The sequence below is a fragment of the Lepisma saccharinum genome, chromosome 14 (assembly GCF_977018435.1).
Source record: "Lepisma saccharinum chromosome 14, izLepSacc3.1, whole genome shotgun sequence".
Lineage (NCBI taxonomy): Eukaryota > Metazoa > Arthropoda > Insecta > Zygentoma > Lepismatidae > Lepisma > Lepisma saccharinum.
In genome coordinates, this window is record NC_139242.1 from 65,761,878 (window position 1) to 65,783,240 (window position 21,363).

Below are 21,363 nucleotides of genomic sequence, written 5' to 3' on the forward strand. Positions count from 1 at the left end.
AGGAAAAAGACTTATAAACAACGAAAGATAAAGTGAAAGAGGGGGGGAATCTGAGGAAGGATGAAAAGGAGAGACAGAGAAATACAGAAAAATAGAAGAAAGATGTATAGAAAGAGAGCGAAAGAAAGAGAAACAGAAATAGAGAGGGAGAGAGAATAATAGAAATAAAGAAAGGGATGGAAAGACAAAGAGATTAAGAAACAGATGGAGAGGGGAAAAGAAAGTGGAAAGAGATAGATTAGAAAGATAAAGACCGGAAGACAGAAATAAGGAAAAGAGTGGGAACAGATAGGGAAACAGAGGAAGAACGGGAAAGACTGAGAAATTAGGGAAAGATGTATAGATAGAGATTGAGGAAGAAAGAGCGAAAGAGAGACACAAAGAAATAAAGAATAACATAAATATGAACGACTGAACGAAAGGGAAAGAGAGCGAGGGATAGAAATAAGAAGATATAAGGTGTTGTGTATTTCGCTCCCCTAGGAAGCACCTATAATGTACAGTCACGGACAGTTCTGGGTTGTGACGATCCTGTTGAGAGCGAATGAAGTTGTTACAACCCAGAAGTGTAAATGACTAGTATTAACCTTTACAATTCTAACCCCTTCCGAAATAAAAAAAAAACTGCATACGCTAGTGTCTCCGGACAGAACGTTCCACTGTGCAGCTGCGATTGAATTAAGCAGAAATACAGAACATTTAAACATTGCGTAGGCCAAGCATTAGTTGGAATACTGAAGATGAGACATGAACGTTTTGCACGTCGTTTCGAAATTTGCCATTCATAGGCTAACTGTCGAAATTCTGTGTATTCGAGCCAGGATCACTTGACTGTTCGACTCACAATCTTGCAATGGGGCTGTTCATTACCAAACGTTTCCGCTAGAGGCGCCACCCCTGTTCGGTCCCTAAAGAATTTCGTTCGTCATCTGGTTGCCCTAAGCTTTACATTGGAGCGCGTTAAGATGGCTATTAAAACGTTATTTTCAACGAAGGTAAGAATTTTTAGTGTAAATCGATAGCAAAAATGTGTCTAGCAAACCTTTACGATTATGTAGCAATTCATAAGTTACCGAAAATTACATCGTCCTGAATCTAAGAATATAATATATTAAAGCGCAACAGCAGGGCTAAATATAGTATGTTTGTAAACAAAGAGCACTAAACGTGACGTAATTTGGGTTGTCCCTAGCTGTCGTGGGTCGATAATACAAAAATTGTAATTTTTACACTACCCTTTATGTTTTTTCCTTGTTGCGAGTGTGTGATTCAATGTGGGAAGTACGGTTCGGAAAAACTCTCCAAATTATTAAGAAAAATGTATTAAGTACGTAAGCGCATTATATATTTATTATAATACACTATGACACTATGCCCTATCCTTTAATTTAATACTAACATATGTTTTCTTTGAAAAACTCAATATGCTGACCAAGACAGTAATTTATTTTATTATAAAACATAAACTAAACGTAACGTTTCAAACTTCTAGCAAGGTCTTCTTCAGACTCTGCACCAAGTACAAATGTAACAAGGTACAAAAACAGGACGATATACATACACAAACATTACTCCCCTTCAGACTATAAGAAAGTTGTTCTGGAACATTCTAGCAGGTGGCTTTCCCTTGACAACTTTACTTTCACCTAAAAGGCTAAACATATTTAATTCCATATAGAATTTGGTTGGACTCTTTATCTCAAGTTCCTATTCCTTAATTCTTCTTCCTTCTTCTCTCCTCTTTCTCACTTGTCCTTTCCACTCTTTCTAACACCTTCTTCCATTCTCCGTTTAACTTCAGTCCCCCATTCCAGTTCACTGTGACTTCTTCACCTTTCTTCTCTATTTCCTTGGCCTCCTTCCATTTTCTCACTAGTATTCTCTTCTCCCTTCCTATCTGCTTTGCCTCATCCCACTCTATCTCATGTTCTGTTTCTCTCGTGTGTTTAAATATCGTATTTCTCTCTCTTTTAAGTCGTACATCATCCCTATGTTGTTTCAACCTGTCTTTCAGCCTCTTTTTCGTTTCTCTTATGTACACACTCTGACATTCTTTACATTTCACTTCGTAGATAATCCCTTCCTCTTCTCTGTTCTACTTTTTCTTGTTTTCATTCTTCGCTATTCTTAAGATGCTTCTCCCTCCCTTCCTGTAAGTTTTAATGTCCGCTTTCCTAAGCACTTTGCATATCTTTTCTGTGGTCTTCCCCATACTCCTTATTCCAAACCTCCTCTCTTTTTCTTTCTCTTCCTCTTTTTCTCTCTCTTCCAATTCTCCTCTTCCACTTTTCTTCCTTCTGTTTATGTCCAGTCTATCCTCTTTCTCATAGCCATTCTTTTCCAGCTGTTTCCATAGGCTATTTATTTTGCCTTCTTTTTCACATTCTTTCGTGCATATTTTCTTGATTCTGTCCTCCATATTCTTTATAAAATTTCTTTTTGTCACCTCACTTACATCACTTTGTGGCAGAATACCCCTGCTGCACGCTTCTTCTGATGCCAAGCTGTTTTAATTTCTTGTCCTCTCTTCCTTTTCATCAATATATCTAGGTAGCTTAACTTGTCTTCTTCTTCTATTTCGAGTTCCAATAATATCCCTCTTTCTTCATCTTGTATTTCTTTGGCGAAAATGTCGAGCTGCCTCTTCGTTCCCTTCCATATGCCAAAACAATCGTGCACATATCTGCAAAACAGAATTATTTTGTCACCTCCTTTTTCTATCACTTTCTTTTCCCATTCATTCATAACCAATTCAGCCAATGGTGGGCTTAAGCTACTTCACTCATTAACATTATTTTATCCACCATTATACTGTAACCCTTATTCCAAATGGTTTCCAGCGCCTTCACTACCCTTTCACTATCCCATTCTCCTATAATTTCTTGTCCCATTCTCTTTTTAACAATGTCCAAAACGTGTCCCCTCTTGATGCTCGGGAACATACTTTTCACGTGTAGGCTAAACATTGTGGTCTTCATCTCATTTAACTTAAGTCCTTTTATGAGGTCCACTACTTGTTCACTGTTCATAACTGCTCTGCTTTCTTGCTGTGTTACTACTTCAATAACTTTCTTTAATTTAATTTCCAAGGGTTCCAAAATATTGTTGCTGCAGTTCATTACTGGTCTCAACTTTATCTCCTCTTTGTGTATCTTTGGAAAGTCTTTCAAACTTGGTAGTCTTCCTGCCTCCTTTATGCACTTCTTGAATCCTATCCTCCTACAGTCTTGTATGGTCCTTTCTCTTATAGTTTGCTCATCTTCTGTTCCACAAATCTCCTCATATCCGTTCTCTTTTAGGTCTTCATACTTCCTCTCGTACCATTCTCTTTTCATCACCTCCTTTATCTGTCTGCTCTATCACCACATCACTTCTTGTCTTGATTTTCTTCATCCCTTCCCTTTCTTTTTGACTCAAATTATCTACTTTTCCTTGTTTTCCCATTTCTTTCTTTAGTATGGCTGCTGTTCTTATTCTAATCTTGTCTCTTTCTGGTTCTTCTTTTATATGGAGCACTGCTAGAAGGTTGAAACGTTACATTTAGTTTATGTTTTATAATAAAATAAATTACTGCCTTGGTCAGCATATTGAGTTTTTCATATCATGGAAACAAGGCTTAATGGTGTTATAATGTTTTCTTTGTATTAAGCAGACATTTTCCCCTCGTATTTTCGTCCTTTTTTTTCTTTGGTTACAACAATTTTAAAATTATAATTCCTGTAAGTAAGAAAGCGGTAGAGATTGCGAGATATGAAACATAATATTTTTTTCGATAATAACTATTCTTCTCCGTAAATGTGTATGTATAAAACAGAGAACCGGATTTACTAGCCATGAGGAAAAGAATGATATCACGTAAAAAAAGTGAGTCATTTATTAATAACAACTATAGAAATAAAAGCACAGTCGCGTGGAATTATTATGGATTATTCTTTACCAGATTCACAAGAAAAAAGCACTTAAATTGTGAAAATTGCAAGTGACGTAAACAAGTGCTGTGCAAATTTTAAGGCATTTTTAGGTTTCCATATCTTTTCTGTTTTAGACGATCGTCTAATTAAAATTCTTAGTTTCACAGCACTGATTATTCATCTATCATGTCCTGACATAATTTCTGAGTTTAAGCTGAAATTGAACTTGCAATTTAATGTAATAGCAGCACGTTCAGCATCAAATTCCCCATCTATTTAAATGGGAGAACAATTGCTCATCAAAAACGTGGGGACACAGCAGGGGTGCTGCCACCTACCTTAGTTTGCTTTGAACTCGCCCATTGAAATGTTGCGGGTTCTTGCCCAAGCGTTTCTACGCTCCTGTTCCTTTCATGCAGTGGCGTGCACAAGGGGGTTGGGGGTTGGTGGGGGTCGTAACCCTCCCCCCTTTGGACCCAGTATTTCTAAGAAAAGAACGTCAATGGTAGGAAAAGGTGGCAAAATGAGGGATGACTACCAAAGAAAGTGTACGTAACCCCTCCCTTTTGAAAATCTTGGGACGCCACTGCTTTCATGTATGGCTTCATATGATCATCGCACTTTCGCATCTGCGTTCAACATGAAGATAATTACCAAAATGTGTATGGGTAATATTTATTAATCTTATGGAACAATTATTAATACGTAGCACCTAAACCGCCTTTGGTCTAAGCTGTTGCTCTTCCTGCACTTGCCGAACGTTGATCTTTCTAGCAGAAATCATGTAGCGTTGTCGCCATCAGGTTGTTGGGAAGCCACGCTACGGAGAAGCTACATGGAAATCCATAAATGTATCCAAAACGAGCTGTCTTAATAATTCACATAGTTAAAGTGAGGATTCAACTGTGAGGTGGCAACAGCGCATGCGTAAGAGCTGCTTCTCTGCTTCCCATTCGCTGCCAGAGATTTTCCTCGTTTCCGATTGGTACAGTAACGTCGAAGATTGCTAGCGCGGGAAAGCTAACAGATTGGACCAAATGCTGTTTAGGTGGTCGAGTGATTATTGTGGTCGATTATCGATCTTCCCACTGCAAGTTCCGGGTTCCCGGACCTGACATTGCCATTCCTATCTGTTCCTATATCAATTTCATCTATTCATCTTTCATCCTCATTGGCACCAAAAATACCAAAGAGATAACGCAAAATAAGAAAAATACCAATTATTATGTTTATTTTACGTTGCTTTTCTGCCTCTTTACATTAATCACGAGATGAACGATGATTAAATGAGATTCATAAGGTGACCTCACGAAGAAAGAGTCATACCAGGCTCGCACCTGGTATCTTCAGTGACCAGATCCTAGGTCGACCACTCAACACACGCGGTTACCGAGATGACAAGTTTTAATTAGTGTGTGTGTATATATATTTATATCTTTCAGCATGGGACGTCGTCCAGCCTTCTTCATCTACCTTTTCATCGAATGCTTCTTTGCAATCGCAACAGCCTTCGCTCAGGATTTTGTGACGTGGACGATATTTCGCGTTGGAGTTGGATTCACTGTGCCTGCTATTCTGGGAACTCCGTATGTACTAGGTAAGATCATTTTGGGCCCAGCAATCAAGGTGAAGGGGGTCGTGGGAATGAAAAGAATCATTTCAAATATCGGAGTACAATTCCTTTCCATATGACGCATTCCATTGTCACGGCTGGAACACACAGACTACATTTTTAACATTTCTACTGATCTTAAGCAACATTTATCTTACAATTTCTGTGCAATGAATTATGACACTAAGCACTGTTGGTTAAACATAACTACCCTTAAAATACTTTCCCAGTGAACAGTTTTGTGTCAAAGGGTGGGGCAGATAAAACACTGCCTCTTTACTTAATAAGAAATTTATTTTAATATCTGTGATTTTTCAAATTATGAAAAATAAATTATTTAAAACCAAAACAGAAGGTAATTGACCTTTGAATTTGGAGTTGAACAGGAAATGTAACAGTTAATGAAGAAATTAATTTCTTTGTGTGTTACGGGTGGGGCAGAATACAAAACAAAAGCAAATAAAAAGAGTAAAAAATAAACGAACAATATGTAAAAATACCATATACCTTCTAACTTAATTATGTATAATAGTACTTGCATTTTTATCCAAATGACAATTTTAAATTGTTGACTTACAAGATAGAGTTACAGCATTTCTTTGAATTTTAAAAATTAAGATTCAAGGGGTACATGGAATGGCCCCTCCAATTATTAAAATTTCAATGTGAGATTTTGAAATATAAAAATTAATGTCAATTATATGTTTTCATCCATTTTTCCTCCCTTTTCTCGAACATTTAGTGCCTATTCTCGTGCTTTTCCTCATTTCGGTGCCTTTGTAGTTGCCTATTTGTACAGATATTCGTTCATAGAAATATCCGCTCTAAACCATTGGCAGACAGAATTGCCTATAAGGAAAGATGTTAACACGAGTTCTGTTTCTTTCATAGAGCCTCCTCAATGGCGTAGTTGGAACGTCGTCGCCTTGTATTCAAGGGGTCCCCGATTCGATACTCGGTGGAGGCACATGGTGGTTCGGATCCCACTTTAAACTGTAGGTGAATTCTGGCTTAACCCATCTGTGCATAAAGTGGACTTCTATATTTATGTTTGTGCCACTTTTTTTAAATTACAAAGGTGAAGATGAGTGGTGATAGGATGAAATAGATGAAGGGACAATCACAAACACACATGGACAGCATAAGATACATATCCCATGGAGTATTATACTGGTTATAACGTAGCATATCCGTTCGGTTTAAGAAATATTGACCCTGCCAGACCTTGCCAGCTCCTGCTCAGAAATATGTAGGATAAGCCTTTTACAGGAAATGGTAAGAACACTGGCCTTTGGCTAGAGGTGACGGGAGGCCAAGCAAAGGCTTAAATAGGTGCGCATGAGAGCGACTCGAGGTCTTTTTACTTGGAATCATAGGAGAAGCAGGAGCTATCGGTCTGTTTTCTAAACCGATCAGGGTAAGCTATCCTACACCAGTGCAATTGTGTTCGGTCAAGCACCGTGCCTCTCCCGGAACAGTGCATCGTACCCCAGGACTCCGGGGTTCGCGTGTGTCTGGATTGCCCTGCCATCTGACTTCACATGTTGTGCAACGAGGAATCTTATGTTTCCCGATATCCTAAAGATAGTGTGCTACGGAAGTCAATGAGAAGTAAAAATTTAATCTTCAACTAACTTCTTATCTTCGTGTGGTTGTGGGTAGCCAATACTGAGTGTGTTGTTTATTTTATTGGCTTCAGTGCATCCATTTCAATGCCGAGCAATCCAAGCTGAGATTGGTGTTTACCACGGTCTTTTTCTCTCGCCTCTTGAACTGTCATCCTGACAAGGAGGAAGACCGCGAGCATACGGCCTCAAGGTTTCTCACGGCTTACGTTCGACGCTTGGTTAGCACTTGTTCAGATGCCATTCCTTATCTCTCCGAGTTGTTATGCGAAACGCAGAAGCCATTCGCATGTCTCGAGTTACGATACAATGTGTTGAACTTTCCGTTGACTCCGCGGGCCTGCGAACAACACTTGTATTGGATAGCGGGGTATTATCGTACACCGTAGCTCCCGCGGAGAAAGAACCGGTGGGAGATACTAATGGCTTGCGTTTTCTCCAGCTCCGAGAGATGAATTTGGCATTAATCACGAAGGACGAGGCAGCATCCCTTTCCACCCTTATCGATCGCCGCAGGGGAGGGGAGGGGTGTTGAGGAGGTAGGATTGTTTGTTGCCAGATTCCTAACTCGGCCGATGTGCTTGTGGTTGTTTAATCACATCAGCCAACCGCCCGAAATTGTCACTGCGTGCAGGAGACTCGCCGTCAACACAACTGATTGGATGCGGACAAAATACCCCATCCAGGTGCGTTGTGATTGGTTGCCTGGGAACACGGTTTTGAAATCGGGTTAACAAAACCGAATGGGGAAACCTAAAAATGCCGCATTCGACTAACAATTTACATTTTGACAACAAAATTTTCGACAACGCCTGTTGCGATCGCATTAAAATTAATCTAATTTGCACAGTAACACCCTCACGTTAACCACAATAAATTATTGTTCAAATGTCACTATTAATTTGACTACTGCTGGAGCGAGAAAAAGACTAACCACGGTATACCCAACGGCAAAATAAAAACAGTAAGCGAATTGTCCATCACCATTTTCATTCGGTCTGTATTGCACAATATGATAATGGATTGAAATAAAAACGTCAATAAGCAGAGGGCAATGCCTGTGTCGCACCAACATAATTTGATTCCTTAAAACAACACGGGATGTAGAATAATAAGTAATGCAAATAACGAAGGACGTATATATACCGGGTGGTCCAAAAGTTCCGGAACGGTCACATATCGTGAGAAATACGCTACACATCGAATCAGAAAAGGAAAAAATACGTGTTGAAAAAGTGAAAGATAGCTATTCAATGATATCACACTTGATTCCCCACCCCCGCCCCCTGGGGGTGGGACGGGGGGCAACTGTGAAATTTTAAATGGAAACCCCCATTTTGTATTGTAGAATCGGAAAGAGAACTTTATTCCGAGTCCAACGAGCTATCAACAATCTCCTAGGTCAATTAGGAACGAAGATATGGCGATTTTAAATTTTCGCAAAAACTGAAAGCGATTGCAGAATCGGAATCCCACCCCCATTCCATATACTCTATTGAAAGGCCTTGGTGTGCAGATTCCGAATCTGCAATCGCTTTACTCTAGCTCAATTAGAGGCAGAGATACGTCCCTTTGAGATTTTTTTGGATTTTATGAAATTTTCACTTTTTTAAAATTAAATTTTGCGAAAATTTAAAATCGCCATAACTCCGTTCCTAATTGAGCTAGGAGGATGGTTGATAGCTCGTTGGACTCGGAATGAAGTCCTCTTTCCGATTCTACAATACAACCAGGGGGCGGGGTGGGGGCGGGGAATCAAGTGTGATATCATTGAATAGCTTTCTTTCACTTATTCAACACGTATCTTTTCCTTTTCCGATTAGATGTGTATTTCTCACGATATGTGACCGTTCCGGGACTTTTGCACCACCCGGTATAAAGAAATAATGGGTGGGGTTAACTGGCGTACACAGTGAGGGAGGGGCTCATGGCACTGCAGCCGCTCCCGAAATTTGAAGAAAATTAAAATTTTCAAATGAAAGCAATAAAGAATTTGATAAAATCCAAAGTCGTAACTGAAAACTCCCTCTTAAAATGACCCTAGATTACAATTTCTATATCTCACCAACTTTTAAAATGAACGTTGAAAAAGGTAATTATGATTTTATTTTTGTGTATTCCGTTTCCCCTTCTCCCAGAAGGGAGCTATGTAATCCAGTGGTGAGGTTTATCTTATTAAAGCCAAGGATAGTAACATTCTATTAGTTATAGTTATATTATTACTATTTATTCATTATTAATAAACGATTTTTAATTATAAGCAATAAAATTGAAGCATTCCACCGAATAACGCTGTATGGCACATTTCAGTGAATGCGAGAACAACGGATAAAACATGCTGTATGTTACTGGACTACAGTAGAAACAACATAAAACCTTATGCAAACACAGTAGCAATCTTTGGGCAACATCCGACCTTATGACTGGCCAGCTTGTAGCCTGTAGAAGCAGGGCCGCAGCATGATTCCACTGGTAACTCAGCACATTCCCAAAAGTGCCATACAGCGTTATTCGGTGGAATGCTTCAATTTTCTCTCTAAACAATTTGGATATAAATATTACCTTGCAGCACATTAATTACGTACATTGACCATAGCAATATTTCTTTTCGATTCAACTTTGCTGGAGTAAGGCATTTAGTTTTGAAATTCTATTTGCAATTTTTGGATTTTTTGTTTATACACAATTAGTGCAAAAATGTTTACTGAACCAAGGGTAAGGGTTTGGACTCGTTAAATCCTCCCCTTATATAAGGCCATTCCACAGTAGTAGTTAAAATGTAAAACAATATCAAAAATTCCTTTTAACACAGGAACCGCCAACGGGTCAGTTTTGAGCTACTCCAGTTTTATTTATTTTCTCTCCTTTAGTCTCCTGCGAAGCTTTGTGACTTTTATTGCATCAGAATGAAATACAAATTATTTGAACTTTTAATTCACATAAGTTAATAAGGTAATTAATAATTAGACTATAACAGTGATTCGTTCATTTTTCACCCTTATATTTATATTGATCTATTTTATCTTCCATTCATAATCACAATAATTGTTTTGTGTTACTCATCTGTGTGAAGGTCACCTTGAGATATGCATACTCGCTGACACGAATCCACAAATGTACATGTGGATTAAAAAGAAAACAGCAAAGAAAAACAGTGCACGAAATTGGGGAAGGAAAAAATGAGGGAGATAAATAGGTGAGGGAAGACGTACGGAATGAATACCAAAGAAAGATGACAGCAAAATGGAAAGAAGAAAAGGGGAAAACACTTGGAAAGACTAGGAGATTGGTAAAGGGAAGTGAAGGGTTAAAGGGAGACACAATTAAAAGGAGAGAATAGCAAAAGAGAAGGAGAGAACTGGAAAAGATAGAGATAATATGAAAATGTGGGAAGAGATAGAAATTGAGAGAGAACTAGATAAGACAGGGATAATAGGAAAATATGAGAAGAGACGTGAGAGAGGACTGGAAAATACAGAGATAATAGGAAAAGATGAGAAGAGATAGAAAATGAGAGAGAACTGAAAAATACAAAACTAGTACGAAAAAGAAAAATATAGTAGGATAGAGAAGAGGAAAGGAGAGAACTGGAAAATACAAAGAGAATAGCACAAGGAAGATAAGAAAAGAAGAGAAAAAATAGCAAAAGAGGGAGAAGAGAAAGGTAGAACTGGAAAAGAGATAAAAAAAGCAAAAGGGAGGGAGGAGCAATGGAGAGAACTGGAAACGAGAGAAAATAGGAAAACGGAGAGAAGAAAAGTAGATAATAACACAAGAGAGAGAGAAGAGAAAGGGATAAGAATGGGAGACAGAATAGCAAAAGAAAGAATAGAGAGAAAAGAGATAACGTCAAAGGAGAGAGAAGAGAACTGGAAAAGAAATTAATAGTAAAATTAGGTAAAATATAAAAGGAGAGTGAATTGAAAGGAATACAATAAACTTGACAGGGAATGAAAGAAATGTGAAATAGCACAAAAATATAGAAGAGTACCGAAACAAAAACGGAAAAGTTTCGTCGCATGTTTCAACTTTCGTGATAGAAACTTTCTGATTGAAATTCACTGACCCTTAAATCTACATACCAATGGGGAAGGTTTTAAAGTATGCAAATTTTGTAAAGGAAATGTTCGATCTCTTGCACACTCTTGAACGATGGTTAGCTAACAACGACCCTCACGGTTTCGGAAAACGATAAATGTCAACTTGTCTGCGTATGTGGACATGTCGCCTCTCTGTGACATTACAGTGTTCCCAACCTATTCCGGGAAATTTCACTAGAAGTCACCATTTTCAAGTCTATAATGTTGGTTTCAAATAATTTTATGTTGTTGATTTATATTTTCGTTATTGAAAACAAATATAGTTTTTGTTTGTTTCTTAATAAGCAGATCGAAGAATTCATGTCGATCTTTATTCACGGTTAATACAGTAAAAACTGCATATCCCGGAACCTCTATAAGAAGGAAACCTGTAATTACGGGAAAAAAAAGTCCCCAGAACGGACCGATTTTATACTTGAAAATGACATGCTTAAGGCGGAAACCGCGGAAACGGAACACCATTTAAAGATCAACGAGATGTTTTTATTCTCAGTAAGACGGAAATTTCTTCCTTTATTTTTTCGCTCGCAAGAAAACAATGCAATACTGTAAGTGGAACACGCCTCTGTTGCCACTCGCTTATCGGTAACATTGTCAATATGAAAGAATGCGCTACAATACTCATAGCTGTTACGATTCAGTTTTTTTCTTTCATCTCTTACTCTCTTTCTCCACCTTTCTTTGCCTATTTCTCCTCTGTTCTTTCGTCATCTTTCTATTTTCCCTGTTATCTCTCTCTTTGTTTTTCTTTTTTTCTTCACTTTTATCTCAATCTTTCTTCACCTCTCTTATTCCATCTTTCAATCTTTCTCTTTCCCTCTATGCACATCGCGCTAAGACGCTAGGGGTCCCGGGTTCGAATCATGGCATGGACATGGATGTTTGTGAGTGTCCATTTTACTGCGCTTTTTTGAACCACTTTTGGCTAATTTGCGAAGATGGGGATGAGTGATGATATGATGAAATTGATGAATGTATCGCATTTTTATTCATGTGCGTACATGCATTAGTACTCTACATTATAAGTAATGCGAAATGTAAATCTGTCTTTCCATTATTTCCTGCAGCGCTCTATACTGTATTTATAGTCAACCCTGTATAAGAAGGAAAACTGTTAAGACGGAAAATTTTGCTCGGAACCATCATGTTCCGGGATAGACAGGTTTTACTGTAATAACAAACATGGCTGCCGGCAGAATTACTTGTAATGATCTGCACCCAGTTTATAATAATATTCTTGCTAGTACTTTAAGAAGCTCTCTTCTACGCTTGCTTAATCAAATTACACAATCTTCATTCTCGAACAGAAAATATGTAATTTGAAAGACTAATTTACGCTATTTCAACATCTAACTAAACACACATGCTGAAATTGAAAGCAATTTTCACCAAATTAATGTGACTAGAGCGGGAATAACAGAAATGTAGAGTTTAGACTACGAACAACATCGGTTGAATTTAAATGGTTAAAACAAAATACTTCGTATGGTGTTGGCACATGATCAAAGCGGTCAATATTATTACATCTCCCTTTACGTTTCACTGAGATGGGTGTGAACCATTACTGCCAGTAAAGAAAAATAATATCCTTTCTTTTAAAAAAAGACAATGGAATTGCGATTTGCGTGTTTTATGTCTAGTTACAAATCCGACCCACCCCACATTAGGTTAGCAACACTGTTGCATCACACAAAGGGTGCCGAACGAAGTGTCTGGGAAGTGTGCGACTGACAGCAATGATTTTTTTCTCCCCGATCCTCTCCTGCTCTATTTCTTTCACACTGTTACCATCTCGCAAAAGCGAGCAGGTTTTTTTTTTTTTCCAGACTTGGACTCGTAAAGCAGAACTGCTGGAAAACACAGTTGAAAGGACGAATAGATCAAACAATTCATGGATTTTACCTACGAAAGTTTCAACATGTTCATCATGGCCCCACAGCAAAATAGTAGAGGATTAACCACTCTCTGGAAAGGAAGGCAACTGATAATCTTTTTATGATATGATCATTGCAATTTTTATTATTAGTATTAAAGTCGATTATTTTTAGACGTCAGAGGAGACGTAAATTCGAAGGTTTATTGCAAATTTAACCCTTTCATACCCTTCTCACAATTATACTCTTCTCTATATTTTTATTTCATGCTTTACAAAGGCAGAAGAACACATGGCCTAACAGATTTATATGTTGTGCCACCGACTAACTAACTAATTATTAATACTAATAATGATAACAATAATAATACATGCATATTGATCTCACCAATGAATGTTTCAAGTAATTGCCCGTATTGTATGCAACATAACCTCGTTTAGCGATATGATCACGAAGAGCTTCGTTATTATCTTCTTGCGGGTCCTCGGAATCTGTACAAGTAGCCCATTTACGTCATCGGGAACAACAGATAGTGATTAGACCTATTATTCACACTAATTTTTGAAACGCGTTGTCTTTCGCCAGTTTGCGGTACGAATGTAACTTATTTTCCACGAACAAAACTGAACACCAACCAGCTCGCCAGCCTGAAGTGTGTGGGGTAGCTACACATTTCTGTTTAAAATTCTCGGGGGATACCTAATACCAGCTAAAAGGTATTTACATAATACTTTATTACACATTTTACAGTCAGAGGTAAATTACTGAGATATTACATTTTCTTCCATTAAAAGTACTTTTAGGCACGAATCACTTATGTCAAATAAAATACAATAAATGTATTGTTTTTTTTTTCTCCTAAGCCATTATTTAGTGGAATATTATCACAATTCATATGACCAGTATCAACGCTTTGGATTCTTTTTTGCTGAAATACTACTAAAAAGAACGACAGCAAGAAACTACAATAAGATACGTTTCTATATGCAGCTGCAAAATTATCAACAAACTTGATTTAACCCAAAGATTTTGTAAAAGACAGAATGGATAGAGAATTTAACCACTCGTTACGAGTTCGAAAGTAACATTTGATTTGTCGCAAGGAGCTGTTCATGGCGGTATGAACATTTCAATAACGCAAAGCTTAAAAATTTCATGAAAGGCAATGTTGAATGTGTCAACTATTGCAAGCGGTTGCTGAAGGGTCCTTATTTAAGTTTCTCTTCTTTCCATTCTGCCTCGAACCGTGCCGTAACTTTTGGTATCAGCTTAACTCGGACTGTAAACTGTCCAAACGTATTACATAGTGAGCGGCGAGAGGTTGCAGTTTTTCGTGCTTCAGAAAATCGGCACTAACTTAATAAAAGAGGTATGAACTAATGGATGTTACCGTTGAATAGGAAGGGTGTTAATCATACCATTTTCTCTGCCAAGATCTTTCGTTTTCTTCTTCAACGACTGGAATTCAGAACTTAGAGCCAGAAATTGGGGGGATGCGAGAAATACCGCCCACTTAGAAGGTGCTACTCTCAAGCAACAAACATATTTTCACTACACACTCATCTCCATTAGAAGACAAATACATTGACATAAAAACAATGACCTATAGTTGAAACTCTTGCACTGTGCATTTTGATTAGTGAAAATAACTGCTCAGAATTTTAATTTTGTTTCAAAATGTGTAATGCATAAAGGCTGATCAGAAATGGATGTACTCTTTGATTCCTAAGAACACATCGTAGTAACCTTGCGATCTGGCTGAAGTAGGAAATGTATTTTAACATTGTAATGGTCTTGTCCCAATGGAAGTTCTATTATGGAACATATACTTCTTTTCTTATTTTCAGTCGAAATAAGTCTACCGTAGTATAAAAATGTAAGAGGCTACAGGGGAGCGGAGACCTTTTTGGAGATCTTTTAACCCCCTTCCCCAGTTCGCTGTAGCGCCATCCCTGATTACAAATTAAACAGAATCCCCGTTGTCCAACCGGGCGCGAAAAATTGCGCTGTTGCTTGCTTGCACTCTTCAAACTTATCGTCTTCGTAAGTAAGGAAGATCAGGTTCTACTGTTGCCAGACAATTGATGTAGGTAATGTAAACGGCAAACCTGCAATATTGTTTGTTGTGGTTTGCAACAGCAAACGATATACGCGAAAAGGAAGTCTGTTTTGTGTAGATTGCATGTGATTTGATGATAGATATTTCATTGCAACATGATTTCACCTTTCTTCTACTCTTAAACACCTACTTAAAGAAAGAGATTTTTAACAATTAATGAAACGTACTAACCTAACCCCCCCCCCCATATCTGTCGTCCTACGGAGCTACCTAGCCTTCCTAAGCCTAAATACGCTCCTGACGCTATATACATTTCTGAACGCACATATTTACATTTGTACACCAAACGGCAAAAGTAGCAGTAGGTGAGTTGTCCATCACCACATTCATTCGGTCTGTTTTCCACAATGTGATGCTCTTGTATTGAAATACAATCCTCAATGAGCAAATAATATAATTCTGCTTCGTATCGTTTCTTAAAACGACGCTGCCCGACCCTGTGGCCGAGTGGTTAGCACATCGCGCTGCGACGCCAAGGGTCCCGGGTTCGAATCCTGGTCGGGCTTGGTTGTTTGTGAATGTCCATTCATCAATTTCATCACTCATCCCCATCTTCGCAAATTAGCCAAGAGGCACAAAACGCGATGTAAAATAAACTAAATCAATCAATCAATCAATTAAAACGACGCTGGATACAGAATAAAAATAATGAAAGTAGAGATGGACAATTTGCCTACTATTATCTTTGCCGTTGACTGTACAAAGTCAATATATTCCTTAGAATTGTCCGAATGTGTAGCAATATTAAAAAAATTATAAGAAATATTTTACATGCACTGAATAAAATAGTGTTAAAACAATAGAGACGGTGGGCCCAGGTTTTTCATACTAAGTTTTGGTGAACGTTTTAGCTTCAGTGGTGTTAAAATATAATAATAATAATAATAATAATAATAATAATAATAATAATAATAATAATAGCAACCCATGGCGCAACTGCCCGTGAGGGCCAGGGCCTACCTACAGACTGTGGGAGATCAACCACCCAGTTACAGGGTGCCGTGTGGTCAGCACGATGAACCCCCTGTCGTTGTTATAGGTTTCTGTGACCCAATTCTCTCACGATGGTGAGTGCCCACCGGTTTCATACACTGGCCGAAATCTCAGAAGAAAAGTTGTTATACTTCCTCCCATGATACTGGAATCTGCGCGCATCCCTTTGCCGTAGCTCAAAGCATGTCGCAGACCGCATGTCCACGGTGCGGGACAGTTGTGTTAAAATGACAGATAAACGGTAGTGCTGAATACCACTTTCACACCACAGAATCCGAACGTTGGCCAAAATGATGTGTGTGCTTTCTGGAACACCAACGTTACTGTTTTTACGGTGCATAAGATTATTCACAATATATTTTTTTAGATTTTCGAAAAGGAAGTGTCAAAGCGTCAAGGAGGAGGGATTGTCCGTCTCCTTCCCCCCTTAATTCGTACACGCAGTGAATATATATTCAATGAATCATAATTAGTAAAAGAGCGCCATAAGTTTCTAGTACCTTTAGACCAAGATTTTATTTTCAAAGGCAACCGAATAATGAAACTTTTTTTAAATTGTAACTGCAAAAATGTTTGAATTAGTGACGTCATTGTAACGTTACTAGTCGGGCTTTTCTGATATTAATTAGCGTAACGTACCGTTTGCCTTTGACTGTCACGAATCATTTGCTCCTGTGATTCGCATGATTGGATAGATTTTGTCAGAACGCGAAATGTCTATTTGCAATTAGGTTGTTGATTATTGTAATTGTAAGTTTCCAATTATGCCAAAGTTAATGAGGATGCGATATAATTATCGATCTGCTTTGGAGGCCCCCGTTGTAGCATTCACATCTTTAACTTTTCGAGGAAATATTGATTATACGAGAAACAGCTATGACGTCAGACAGAGAGGATGGGTCGCTCACCACCAAGCACTAAGGAATCCAACCTCCAAAACACAAGAAATGTTTTTTTAATTAAAAATTTTTGCCAGACATATCTGAAACTTTTCCATTAACCTGCAAAATCCCGAGAAAGTCTGGGGAATTATTTTGCTTCCAGGGATGGTAACTGAAAAACACATTTCACCCTTTCCTCTCGACTGCTTTTTTTGGTTCCTACCATTTTTCATGTAAAATGTCCTTTTTCGCAATTTATTATTAACAATGGAATCGTTCTTGGCCCTCTTGTTATTTGTATTATATCTGGATGATATCACAGACCTCTTTAATTCCCCCATCTCAAGCACAATTCTAATGTTTGCCGATGATTGCAAGATTATGGGAGAAATAAAACAGCCATCAGACATGCAAATTCACCAAAATGACATTAACAAATTCTCTGAATAGTGTACGCGATGGAAACTGTCCACAAACCCTTCTAAATGCTCTTACATAACAATTTGATTGAAGCAAGACATTCTTGATGGTAATTATACACTCACTGACCTCCCTCTAGCAAAACAAGCACAACAAGGAGATCTAGGTATCCTCATAGATTCAAAACTAAATTTCGATAATCACATATCCACCATCACAAAAAAGGCAATGCGTATGCTAGGCCTACTTTACAGACAGGGACGGCGACAGGGGTGGCAAAAATTCCTGTGCCCACCCGATTGCCCACCCAATCAAATTCACTCAGTACACATACTTAGAGATATGTGAATGTTGCAATAAATAAGTGTATTCTGGTGTTCATTACATGTATATTTTACTAACGAATATTATCTATACTAGAAATGTTCACATATCATCATCCCATAAAAAACTGATTTAACTTTGCCATTAGAAAGCAATAAGGAATTACTAGAGATCTTGAAACAAGAAAACTGGGACCATTTGAATACTTCTATGATTAGAAGCAGCTAGTGGGCTTAGGAAGCGCAAGATTATGCAAGGTATGGTCAAAATGAGATCAGAATTTAGGGTGAGCTTGAGGCCTGCAGCTCGCCTGTCGCCGTCTTCACTGGGGGAAAAACTGCTTTGAAAAGTAGGCAACCACATATAGAAAAAATTAGGTACACTGGATGTGATGAAAAAATGTAGATAAACGTATAACTAACCACATCATGTAGCTTGGCGAAATGATATATATGAAACTGTGGAGGGGATTCGGGTGGGGTCTTGGTGTTCTAAGCTCTGGGTCTTCACATATATAAATCCCGGCCTGCGTATGATCAAATTAATCTCTAAATAAACAAACAAAAACCTCAGCGTTGCTTCCTCCAGCAACACAATAAATTATTTCGACTTCTGAATTAAAGTGTAAATCACCAACCCTGAGACCTTCTGTAAACAAACGGTCTCACCGATTCGATGTATCACTACGCGTCAGCTGATTCATGACCGCAATCATCTGTTGTTACACTCATAGTTCGCCGCACCTATTCATTTTATATAAGAGCCTCTGAATGTGAGAACCCGCTCTCAAAACATCAGACGAATATGCAGCCGCATACATTGTTACTCTCCCGGTCATTCTCTCTTTCATAACCCTTAAAACTGCAGACACTGACACACCACTGCACTTAACCACTTCATTTACTGGTTTCTCAGGATACCACTGACAGAACGTTACATAAATATTGAGTAGAATCTGTTTCTCACCCCTTTTCAAAGGCTGTCCTTGCTGGTGTTTTGAAAACAAGCTCGGAGAACACGGAGACTTTCCCGCACGCATAGAAGTCGGCATGTTATTTTTCTAAGGATAAGTCAGGCAATATTACTAAGTTGCACTACTTCCTTGCTGTTCTAATGATTATATTTAGAAAATAACCAATGTTATAAAATATCATTATGTACACGAATCTCTAAGCTCATTGAAAGTTACAATGCATATTACTACAAAATGTTCACACTTATCTTGCCTTGCCATGTCACCAAGTTATTTTACGAAGCGCACTATATTTGGCGGAACAAAAACAGTTATTAGGATGCTTGTCAAAGTTTCCAACCGCAATAAATTTACGAACTTTCTTTGTCTTGTTTTGATCATCATCATCAATATATTTATTGGACTTACAGCATTGCGTATGGCTGTTTATGCCCATTATATATTTTATTTATATAAGATACAATATACATAAAATCTACAAACAAATTTCAAATACACTCCTATCTATATCATCCTTAGAAATATACATTACCATGTTATATCATTTTGTCTAAAAAAATGCAAGTAAAATATATTCAATTCACATGCAAGAAAGAAGCCAAATTTATGGGAAATGATTACTGGTGCAAAGAGTTAACCATACAGGTGTAGCATAAAGTAAAAAAAGAAAGAGCATTGGGTTTAAAGTGAGACGTCATTTGCGGCAGCGTATCCCATGCTACAAATTGGCCATTGTTTTACCTTACGTAATGAATCCTGTAACAACGCTGGATTTTCGTGTGGATTATTTTACTTCTATGAGTTTGCAATGCTTTCTGCATGCACGTGGTTTTGTTTACAGAAGGTGTCAGGGTTGGTGATTTGAACTTTTAGGTCTACATTGAAATTCATTCTACTAATAAGAAGCAATCACAATAACCGCTATAATACCGAGGTATATTAATTTTGATGTAACAGTTATGGGTTTGGAAAAAGCAACAGAATTATTGAATTGATTATGGGTGGCTAATTCTGTTTAGAAATCCTAGTTCCACACATAAATTTTGCCTATGAGTTACATAATCATGCGATTTTTCTTGTGATTAACTTACGTAGAATTAAGAGAAGAAGGAAAGCTTTGTTTTGAGGGAGTCAGAGAACTAATCAGTCACGATGAGAATGGTTTAAACTTTAGAAGCATCAGAGGTTTAGTCGAAAAGATCAACAGAATCTTTAGATGCAGATGAAGTAAAGAAGAAAAGGTATGTCACGAAGTATCCATAAGAAAATTTTGTCTATTTTTTTTTAAGTCGCCTTTTATGCTCAGATAGGCTAATCGGGACTAAACGTACAGTTTAAAGTGAAGTCTGAACCAGTGTGCATTGTGCTTCCACCAGGAGAGGGGGCAGTAGATGAGCCTCTTCATTATAAGGCGACAACGTTATGCCATTGGAGAAAAAAATATATACAGAAAGAATTCGCAGGGAACGTGTTATATTATGACAATAGAAGATGTGTTCATTTAAGAGGGTGTATTACCAGAGACAATATTTGAGACTTTCGGAAAACAACGTTATTTTTCACGGAGTTTGCTGCCTTGATCCAACAATGAAACACTGTGAAATTGAAACTACCAACTCAACTTTCGAAATGGTATGAACTAATGAAGCTCCACTTTTGGAAGAGTACATTGTTGCTGATTCGACTGCTTTGTTCTATGTGAAGTCACTTTTCTGCTAATTTCGGCTAATGGCGACAATGAGGTTCAATGGTGATTAGATGAAAGTGACGAAGGGGAGAAAACAAATACACGCAGACATTGAAAATAAAACCCCCCACAAATTATTATTTTGACAGTGGTTCCAGGCCCCAGAGACTCGTTCGCCTGCAAGATTAAAGTTTCCAGGTATACTGCTCAGGATAGAGGTTGTCATTTGAGCGCTTTCGAAAAGTTACCGGTATAGTGACCAATTTCGATGAATTCCTTGTGTCCAAAATCACATTCTACAAAATGTTAACTATTTGTTATCTCAGTGTATGTGTTCATCTAACCCTACGTGTATCACTTCTCCCGCATGATTAAACGAAGATTACTTCAGAATCAGAATAACTACTTAGCTAACAGATTTTTCAATGTTACTTGACTATTACTTTTGGGCGATCTTTTGTCAAAATAGCCTTTCATAAGCCTGGGGATACTTTATGCAGAATGAAAAAAGAATCGGTTTTTCCGTGTGTGTGTGTGTTTACATTCCCAATAAGACATAACTTTTAATCCAAATATCCGATGGCGGCAATTAGGAGGAGCAAGGGGGAAGTTCCTTGCCACATTTTGCTACTTGTTGCACCCGCAGTATGGCCTCTTAATGCTACCAAAGAAGTAAACTGTCCTTGCCCAGAGGTTTTGGCACCCGATAGCCGGTATTGCAAACATTCAGATACATTTGTCAGTTGTAATAACCTTGTAAGCCAAGAAGAGTGGTCATTAACCCCCAAGTTTCAGTCAAAATCTCATATGATGAAAATAATATGATCAGGAACATGGATTTAAA

General features: G+C 38.0%; 1 protein-coding gene across 1 annotated transcript in view; it reads left to right on the top strand.

Moving 5' to 3' along the window:
• The window catches only part of LOC145998589 (beta-alanine transporter-like), a 200,077-nt gene that overhangs the window by 111,754 nt on the left and 66,960 nt on the right, over window positions 1–21,363 (top strand). The window contains exon 4 of the mRNA XM_083135031.1: window positions 5,354–5,508. Coding sequence (XP_082991157.1) covers window positions 5,354–5,508 — 155 coding nt within the window. The remainder of the gene's footprint in view (window positions 1–5,353; window positions 5,509–21,363) is intronic.